Genomic DNA, 10,317 nt, shown 5'->3' on the forward strand with positions numbered 1-10,317 from the left:
AGGAATTGCCTTGCAAGATTATGGAGGCTGCAGCAAGTCCAAAATCGGAGGAGTGGGGGGCAGGCTGGGGACCCGGGAAGAGCTCACGCTGTAGTTCAAGCCTGAAGACTATCTGCTGACAGAATTCCTCCTTGTTGGGGGGGGGGGGTCAGTTTTTTGTTTTATTGATGCCCACCCACATTACAGAGGGCAATCTCCTTGACTCAAAGTCCACCAGCTTAAATGTTAATCCCTCCCAAAACACCCTCACGGAAACAAAACAGAAACACAGAATAATGCCTGACCACATACGTGGGCACCGTGGCCAGCAGGTTGGCACATAAAACTAACTGTCACAACTAGTTTCCTATTTGAAAGGTTAAAATAACAAAAGGCAGGCGATACCAAGTGGTCTCAAGGACATGGAGTACTCTTAGATGTGGGCACGCCAATGGGGTCAATCACTTGCAAAAACATTTTGGCATTAGAAGACTAAAGCTTGAACCTACACATTTACTGTGATCCCACAGTCTCATCCATGAGTATATCTCCCCAGCAAAAATCCCTCCTTCTGTTCACTTGAAGGACACGGATGAGAATATTCATGACCGCGCCGTTTATCATAGCCCAAATTAGAAGCAATCCAAATGCCCGCCTGGAGGGGGTGGACGTTAAGAAATGCCTTGACATCTGTGGCTTATTTTGAAGAGTGGAAATAGTGGGAAAGTGCCTGTCAGAGTGAGAGTGAAGGCACTGGGGGACTTCTACGACCCAGGAAGCTCAGAATAAGAGTGGGCCAGAGGGGTGACACTCCAGTATTTGACAGCCCAGTGGCTGCTCCCTCCAAATCCCATTCTCCCCCCTCCTCCTATGTGTGTATGTGGGGAGGGGGCTGTTTTGTTTTGTTTTTCTATAAACCAAAGCTCTGGCCCTACCTGGACCTTTTCTTTCCACTTTCATCTGCATGCAAATCAGAGTACTGAGTCTCTGAATTCATGCTTTGTTTCCCAAATCAACCAAAAAGCCCAGATAAATGTTCTTGGTCCCTGAATGTGCAGGAGAAGGTATGAAGAGAGAGGGCGCCGACCAGAAAACCTTCCCCTGGAGTCTCTAAAGAGACGGAGACATTGAACATGGTGAGTACCGGCAGGACACTGTGCTATTTGATTTGGGAGGTTTTCTCTAACTGATCTGATTTTCATTTTTTATTTTTAAATCCCACTTCTTTACATCCTGTTGTTTGACTCTCATTTCTAGTTATGTTGGGACCAAAACAGACAAGTAATGAAACGGAACCAAAACTTGCAGATGTGATTCCATGCCACACACAACAGATAAAGTGTACCAGACCACGGTGTGCAAGACAAACTACCTGAGCTCACCTTCTTTGTATTTCACTTTATTTATAGATCTTATGGCAGTATCATGGAGTAATTCCACATGGACTCACATTCCAAAGATAAGACCACTGACTGTCCCAGTCATTTACTTAGTTTACATATTCTGATCACTGTTGCCACAGATCTCCTTCTGCAACTTCTGCTCTAAAATTATCCTATGACTCATCCTGGCCCTGAAAGTCCCCTCCTGGAGGCACTGAAACTCTTTCAGACTAAGATTCTCCCTTGCTGAGAAAGTTTAATACCCCGTTTACCAGAGTGAACAGGCTTCCCTGATGGCTTTTGTATGGGGCGCCACATGGATTTTGCTTTTAGTCTCAAAGTAGAAGTATTCCTGGGCTTGGCAGCCAAAGCCTTAAATCCATGTCCTGTGGTTTAACCAACCTTTCCCACTCTTGGACTCTGGAGTGTTCGGGCTGAGAAGATAGAATGGGTGTGGTGCTCTTCTTTATAAACTAATCATTCATATGAAGCTACAATAGCAATCACTTATTATCATTCAAGAACCGATAACACCTCATTGCTGTTGAAAGATATTCCCCAAACTTGGGCTAGCAGAACACTTAATCCACAATCGGTAAGAACCTCATACTCCAGACCAACCACCTAGACTTATCTATGGAAGCAAAAATCTGAATAAGAGTAAGGCAGTAACATTAATTTCCAACTGTAGACAATAGCAATGGAAGCATCCCCTGATCTGCCCCCACACCTGCCCCAACTTTTGGTTCCCTGGGTATAGACACAAACTAAGAGTTCAAACTCAGCCCTGCCACTTACTAGCTGGGTGACCTTGGCCATATTATTTTACTCCTATGGGTGTCAGTTTTCAGATTTATAGACTAAGGGTAGTAATAGTATTCACTTCGTCTGAATGTGATCATGCAGGCTAACACACATGAAGCACTTGGAAATAGGTCTGTAACACATGCTTGATAAGTAGGAACTGATACGAAAGTCATTCCTGTGTATAAACTACAGCAGGATTGAGTCGCTAACCACTGGTTTTTAAAAAGTGTGTTCCCTGCAGTATCTGTGAAAAGCAACCTCACAACCACACTTAAGAAAGTCCTTGGTCTAGGTACCATTTTACTGGGCAGTGTTGGGCAAGTCAAGCTTCGGTTTCTTATTCTGTAAAATGGGACTGATATCACCAAGGCCAAAGGGTTATATTGGTGATTAAATTAAATGAAGTAACGCATATGATGCTAATTCAGTGCTTGGGACATAGTAAGGATTCAAAAAAATGATAGCTGTTAGAGTAAATACTGCTGTACGCATCTTGAACTCTAGATGGTGGCAACGAAAACACCTCCACTCCAGGAGAGCATGGGGATCTGACTTTGATGCTGAGAATCCAAGTTGGCTATGACCCATAATTGAGAAAAAGGAGTAGCCTTCCTCAAAACGGATATAATATTAAGTGACGTTCACACCCCCACAGATGAGACTGAGGGTCAATGTTTCAGACACAGTGGTGTTTGGATTGAAGGAGGAGATTATCTGACCCAGAGAAATAGGTAACTGGCAACGCAGAGTGAGACCAGCAGTCGCCTAGAACGCAGAAGTTTCCGTTTTGTTTGGCAGCAAATGGACCGGACTTCGCAGAAGTTTCCGTTTTGTTTGGCAGCAAATGGACCGGACTTCGCAGAAGTTTCCGTTTTGTTTGGCAGCAAATGGACCGGACTTCGGGGTAAAACCGTAGCCGGCAGGATTCGAACCTGCGCGGGGAGACCCCAATGGATTTCAAGTCCATCGCCTTAACCACTCGGCCACGACTACCTGCTGGCAGGTGCCTGTTGTTAGCGACTTTGAAGATGTGCCACCAATGGGCACCAGCCCATCCTTCGCCGTGATGCGACATTACACTGCAATATGATGTAGGGAAAGATGGTTTGGCGTGTGGTCTGCGAACAAGGAATCTCCTACGTCCGTTCGCGGCTTCTCAGTCTTGGATGAAACGCGTCGCCCATAAGCAAATCCAACTTCAGCGGGGCGGGTGGAATTCAGAGAAGCGCTGGGAGCCGAGAGGGGACTGTCCACTCCCCCCTCACCGCCGCCCGCCCGCCCGCACGGAGGGACTTTGGAGCAGGTGGTGGCCCCAGCGACCTCAGACCTGCACATGCCAGTGGAGCCTGGAAGCGGGCTGGAAGGACTGGGAGTCATTCGCGTTTCCTTTCCGCGTTAAACACTAAAACCTAAATGTCTTCGATGGCCTTCAACTGCTTTGCCCTTTCCCCGCTTCAAAAGAACTGGCTGAAGCCCGACCTGGGCGGGGGTGCCGGCTGGGAGGGGGCAGGGAGGGTCCAGGAGCAGAAGGAGACGCTGGGGAGGTCCCTGCCCCTCGCCTCCCCAGAGAAGGAAGCCCGCAACCGCGGGAGCCTGGCCGATGGGGGAGAAGCGGCTCGGACAACAGGTTTTCCAGACTCAGGACATTCTCTGCGCTCCCCCCCACACACAGGAGGGTGTGAATGCCAACGAAATCTAGCTGTATTAATAGAATTGTTCCTACCAGTAGACCTGATTCAGTGACACACTGTAGAACTGGGTTCTTCTTTGAATGGAAAATTTAGGGACCATAGGATTGAGCCCTGGGAATTGATCAAAACACCATCACAGTGGACTCAGACAGACTTTCAGATACAATCAGGAGAAACCTTTCAGGTCCGAGGTCCTCAAAGTCTAGGAGTTAACTCTCCCATATCTGTTTTTACTTGGCGCAGGCAAAGAGAGGACTGTTGCTGGGCTGGGCTCAAGTGTGTCGCCCAAGAAGATGCGCTGCAATCCTTTCCCCTCCCACCTGGGAATGCGACTTCATTTGAAAACAGTCTTTGCTACTGCAGTCAAGTTCAAGTGAGGTCATTCTGGGTTAGGTCGGGCCCTAAATCCAATGATAGTATCCTTACAAGGAGAGGGAGATTTGGAGACACACAGAAGCAGACAGACGGGGACAACGGCCATGTCAGAAGGTGGCAGGGATTGGAGCAATGAAGCTGCAAACATAGGCAGGCCAGGGAGGAAGCCATGAAAGAGATTTACGCTCAGACCCTCTAGAAACAACCTTGCAGACACCCTGAATTTGGGTTTCTGGTTTCTGGAGCTGTGAGAAGGTGGATTTCTGTTGTTTTAAGCCTCGCACTTTATGGTAATTTGTTAGGGCAGCCCTAGCATGCTAACAGAGCTCCCTTCCCCAGGCGCCTGGAACAAGGGCCTTGTTCCGGGTAGCACTTCTGAACCGCTGCTCCCCGTGCTTCCACAGGGCAAACTTATTTTGGAGAAAACTCTTCTAGGGAAATAATCCAAACTAAAGGAAATCATTTATGTGCAAAGACTTATACGATACTTTTAGTTATAATAATAACATGATTAAAACATCTCCAACAATGGGGGGGATGATTATATAGCTTACGTTATATATAGCTGGAAGACTGTTGCAGAGCTACTGAAAACAATATTTTGGAAGAGGCTGTGATAGCTCAGGGAAGAAGCCCACGATAAAATGTTAAGTGAAAGGAACTAGGTTAAAACTATATGTAATATATGACCTTGATTATGTACAATTTTGCTTTATAAATATTTGGAATTGGGGGGAAATATGCCAAATATTGGGTTTGAGCGTTGTGGGTTATTTTTCTCCTTTGTTTTTCTGTGATTTGAAGCATACATCATTACTGAAGTTTTTAAAATGAAGAAGCAGAAATAGTGATTTTATTGCTGGGCCGAGAAAGATGTATTCTCTAGATACAAGACTTCAGTATTACTCAGTAGCCAAACATGGGCTCAAGGGGTCATTGTCCAAAGGGACTACTTGTTAAATATGTTGGTGAAGCCAGATTTTACAGAGAGATTAAGTGCCTGGCCCAAGGTCACAGAGCTAGTAGCTAAAAGCAACTGAAGACTTGCAGCTAGGAAATCTGAATTCAGTGCAGGGAAGGTTTAGGGCAGAAACATGCTGCATTCATTTTGGCTTTTGTTGATTTATTTGTTTTTATTTTATTTATTTATTTGACAGAGAGAAAGAGAGTGAGAGAGGGAATGCAAGCAGGGGGAATGGGAGAGGGAGAAGCAGGCTTCCCGCCGAGCAGGGAGCCCAATGCGGGGCTCAATCCCAGGACCCCGGGATCATGACCTGAGCCGAAGGCAGATGCTTAACGACTGAGCCACCCAGGTGCCCCTGTTGATTTATTTTTTAATAGGTTTTGTCAATCCATTTTGCTTTTAAAACTAAATGTTGTATAATTTATAATGATGATGATATAATAATAATAATCTGATAAATAATTTGGGAGATTGAAGTCCAAAGCCAGCTACAATGGTGAGGCTGTGGCTAGAAGAGACTGCCTTTCCGATGTTCAGATCTTGAGAAATAGTCCTCAACAAACGAATGTATAGGTTGCAGTTTTTTGAGGGGTGTACTTTTCTCAGATGCACAAGACGATCAGCACCAAACAAAAACCCTTAAAATGCTCTGTAACAGATCATCTCAGTTATAGTGTTTTCAGAGTAAGGTCTTCTGCTCTTTGCCTTGTTTAGTTAGGGAAAGGTTTTTCTTATAAATTAAAATAGACCAATTTTTAATCAAGTACAGCAGGAGAGTGGCATCTGTCCAAAAGGGATGTCACCCTGAGAAGAAGACTTGGCAGAGGCTCTGCCCCGGGCTCTCCACCTCCTCGCCCCGTGGGCATCACTCAGAAGACAGAGTGATCCCTGAAGGCCTGGAGTGAGAGAATCATCCAAACAGTCATGATGGGAACCAAACTTGAGCTTGGAGTGGTAAAAAGGGTTAGGAAACCTATCTCCTGCCCAAGGGTGCTGGCAGGAAGCCAGCCCTGAGTGAACCGCTTGGAAGCCACCTGAGACCAGTCAGACACCACGATGCCACGATTTTTACTCATCTACACATATTCTCACAGTGAAGCCACTTGGAAAACACTGCCAACTGGGGACTAGAAGGGCTTTTGTGTGGTTTTTTAACTCTCTGTGTGTCTTTCTTGGGAACATGCATGCAGAGAGGTGGATGGAAGTTAAACGCACGCTTCAATGCTTCGTCACACAGGGAACATCCGTGTGATCCCACTCAGGTCAGAACCGCGCCCCAGAAGCTCCCTCCTGCTCCACCCCCATCAACAGATTGCTGAGCATGTTTTAGGTTAAAATGATTACCCTACTATGTGTAGTTTTCTGTCCCTTCTGGTATATCCCACTTTGTTTATCATCCTGTCCTTTTACGCTCCCCTTTTATATCTTGTCTGCTTGTATATTGATTGACTAGGTCTACATTATTCTATTATTTCCTGGGCAGTCACATGAAAGTTGCATCTGCCTTTGATTTTCTTTTGATGGTGAGCCTGGAGATCATCACATATAGTCCTGACCAAACAATTCTTATATTGATATTTTACCATTTCCCCAGACAATGCAAGAGACTTAACATTAGACAAATGTAATTCTATTCATCCCTCTCTTGAGGGATGTCTAAATTCATTGTTTGCATACATTTGAATTCTACATTTATTTTCTCCTCTAGAAGGCATTCATATTGTTTTATGCAGTCAATATTTACTTAGGTTTGATTATAATGTTCCATTGTTATTCAGATTTTCTACGTCTTCCTCTGGGGTCTTTTCTACTTTATCTCTTGATTTTCAGGAACAGCAAGGCCTTCTGGCTGGAATATAATTTATGAGATACTTATGACTTGGGGGTAACAAAGCCTCTGTGAGTGGACAGGGAAAAAGCCCAAGGAAACTAGGTTTAAATGACGCAGAATTTAGAAAATTCACTGGGAGTTATGAGAGAAAAAGGCTGTCTGGCATCTGCCTTCCATTCACATGCCTACGTCTTGGACGGTACATGAAGAAGACCAGAATTCAAGGGGTTCCTCTCAGTGGGGCCAAGGAGAAGCTGTAGTAAGATCCAGCTACCCTGTGATAAAAATGAGCCTGTGACCTACTTATGTCTGAGTCAAGTCTCCCCAAACTGCATTATCAGGAATCTGCACCCCAACAGCCCTCTGAGAACTAGTCCGACTAGTATTTTGCATTCGGTCATGGATGCAACTTGGACCTAATCTACAAAATGAAGACTAATGAAAAATTTAGCCACGATTAAAAAGTGATTTTACTTTAGCAGTATGATGCTTAATTTCTACTTAGAGAATTTGTTTTTAGTTAGTTAAAAATTAGGTTAGGTGACATAGAAAATTTCCAAATGCAGAATATTCATAGCCTGGGGCCTATAGACTTTAAGTGTTCCACAAACACTCTGAAATAGTTTGCAAAAAAATAGATGTATGCATCTAGGAGCACCTTTGTGGGAAAGGGGTTTCACATATTTTATTCAATATGATCTAGAATCTAGGGCCAAAAACATATACTATGAATCTTTGCTCTAACGACTTCTTTATCTTGGGAAAGAGGAGAAGAGTCTTTCAGTTGTATTTTGTCTGGGGGGAAATAAATAAGATGCCTATGAATGAGCATGCATACTTCAAAGCAATTCCCAGAGACTAGTACCTGCGACTTTTCTGATGTGGGACTGACCTCGGTCTTGCAGGGAACTTACCATGCCCCCAAGGCTGAAAGCCCATGTGGAGTCTCCAGTGCTCCCTGAAGTCATCCGTGATGCTCCCTGACATGCCCGGTTCAAAGTCTCGGCCCTCGAGGCCTAAAGCAACCTTGCAGCTGTGTCCCGAACCGAGGTCTCGGTCCACCATCAAACCATCAAATCTCCTCTTTTACTTTCATTATAGATTGCGGCCCAGACAACCAGTCCATAGACTGTGTTGCATCTTGCATCTTCTCTATGAAAAAGTGTGAGCCAAGACACCCTTCAAAACAGTCAATCTCTGCTCAAATGTAAACATCCGGGTTTTATCCTTATTTGAAGAATATGCGATTAACCTCCAGCCACCTGCAGGTCCCCTTAACTCATGTATTCATAATTTTAGTCTATCCCATCATTATTAGCCCCAAATCTCCGAGGCAGAGCCAGGGCTTGGTGTCCTGCCTAATGCTGTGCGCATAGCACTGAACACAGCAGTGGGCATGGCACACGAATTCCTCCGAGTCTCTCTGCCCTGAGGACCGCGGTGGGCTCTTCAGGCCAGAGCACTGGGTCTGATAATGTGGCTCATTAGTTAAAAGGGGAGGGAACTGTACTGGTGTGCATGCAAACCAGAGTTCTGAATTCACTTTGAAGAAATAATTTCATTTGGCCACTTTCTTGTTCTTATTCCCCAAAGCAATAGTTTCTACTTATTTGGGAAGATAGAAGAGAGAGTGTCTATATACCCCACACTCAGTGTCTCCCGTGATTAAAATCTTACATGAGTGTGGCACATTTATTACAATCAATGAACAAATATTTATACATTATTAGTAACTAAAGTCCAAAAATTATTCAGATTTCCCTGGTTTACCTAATGTCCTCTTTGGTTCCAGGATCCTATTGAGAATATACCACATTATATTTACTCATCCTGTCTCCTTAGGCTCCTCTTGGCTGCGGTACTTTCTCAGACTTTCCTTGTTTTCGACGATCTTGACAGTTTGGGGTCCTGCTCAGGTGTTTTGTAGAATGCCCCTCATTTGTCCGAAGTTTTTCTCATAATCAAGCAGGAGTTATGGGCTTGGGCGAGGGAGCTCACAGAAGTAAAGTGCCATTTTCATGTTCATCATTTATACAGGGTCAAGGGTATATACTATCAAAAATGGCTTCAGCAGTGGCCGAAGTTGACTTTGGTCCCTGGCTGAAATTCTGTTTGTCAGTTTCCTTCCATCGCTTGCCCTTTTTCTCCCTTTCCATGCTGTACTCTTTGGAAAGCAACCACTGTGCAGACAGAGCCCACAATTAAGGAGTGTGGAGGTAGGTGATTTGGAATTCTTCTGCACTGGAGATTCCCCTGCAGACTGAGGTTGGTTGCACATCGAGAAAGATGCTGGAACCAGGCTGCAGGAATTGGTATGGAGTCTTCCTGTTCACTCATTAGGCATTTCATTTACTTCCCAGATGCCTCTTCTCCCCCATTTATTTATTCAATCATTTATATCTGCTTTGTTGTTGTTGTTGCTCAGAGTTCAGAACTTGGTAGGAGCCCCAGCCCCTGCCAATACTCGTTGTGAATTTGTTGCAAGGACCTGAAGTTCAATTGTGTTGAAAGCCCTCACGAGTCCCGTGTCTCCTGTTCCTAAGGCTTCTGGAAAGCACTTTATTTACCCCACTTGGCAGGAGAGTTTCACTGTCTTTCTGCTGCTGAGGGGAGGGCCAGGGGCCTCCGGCGAGAGGAGAGGAGCGGCTGAGACACCTGGACACGAGCCCTGTGACTCAGAGCCGCTGTCTCCCGCCGTCGGTTGTCACCTGCACCTCTTCCGGAAGCATGTCCTTCCAAACCAGATGTCTTTTTGCCACAGAAAGGGTCTCGGCTGAACGCCGATACCTCCCCGGGGTCTCGTTGTGGCTCAAACCCTGACACCCGCGAGTGGGCACTCCCAGTAAAGATGGTTGGCTTCTGTCCTCAGCCTTCGGCTTGACCGTCTGGGATCGCTCCGGTCCTGCCGCGCGTCCTGTCCCCTTCGCGAACCAGGGAGCCGTCACCGCCGGGGGTTCGGGACAGGCTCACAGCTGCTGCCGGGAGGAGCCAAGTCAAAGCCTCGGGAGACGGCAGGGGCTTCGCATCGAGCTTTCAGCCGTCAGCGTCCGCAGGGCCGAGCGCGTCCCGGGAGCAGAAGGCGACTCCGTCGCCCGGGCCGAGCCGCACAGGCCGGGACGCCGTCACCCGCAGTTTACCTGTCGGAATGAACCTGCGGGGCGGAGCGGCCGCGAGGCCAGCACGCGGGAGGCCGCGAGCCGGCTGGTCCAGCAGCGCCGCCCCCGGCAGCCCCGGCCGCCCCCCCGGAGCCCCGGCCGCCTCCCCCCGGCCCGCAGACGAGCCCCGGCC

The 10,317-nt window shown here is 46.6% G+C and overlaps 1 protein-coding gene and 1 non-coding gene across 2 annotated transcripts in view; one reads left to right on the forward strand and one right to left on the reverse strand.

The window, feature by feature from the left end:
- Window positions 1–3,079: 3,079 nt before the first annotated feature.
- TRNAS-UGA (transfer RNA serine (anticodon UGA)) lies at window positions 3,080–3,161 on the reverse strand. Its single transcript has one exon. It is a non-coding gene; the product is annotated as a tRNA-Ser (tRNA).
- Window positions 3,162–3,590: 429 nt separating this feature from the next.
- Window positions 3,591–10,317, forward strand: part of ZNF184 (zinc finger protein 184) — a 29,447-nt gene continuing 22,720 nt past the window's right edge. Inside the window, exon 1 of the mRNA XM_081827500.1 lies at window positions 3,591–3,795. Within this exon, the coding sequence (XP_081683626.1) occupies window positions 3,591–3,795 (205 nt within the window). The remainder of the gene's footprint in view (window positions 3,796–10,317) is intronic.

Source organism: Leptonychotes weddellii, chromosome 8, assembly GCF_054177405.1.
Source record: "Leptonychotes weddellii isolate Sample4059 chromosome 8, ASM5417740v2, whole genome shotgun sequence".
NCBI lineage: Eukaryota > Metazoa > Chordata > Mammalia > Carnivora > Phocidae > Leptonychotes > Leptonychotes weddellii.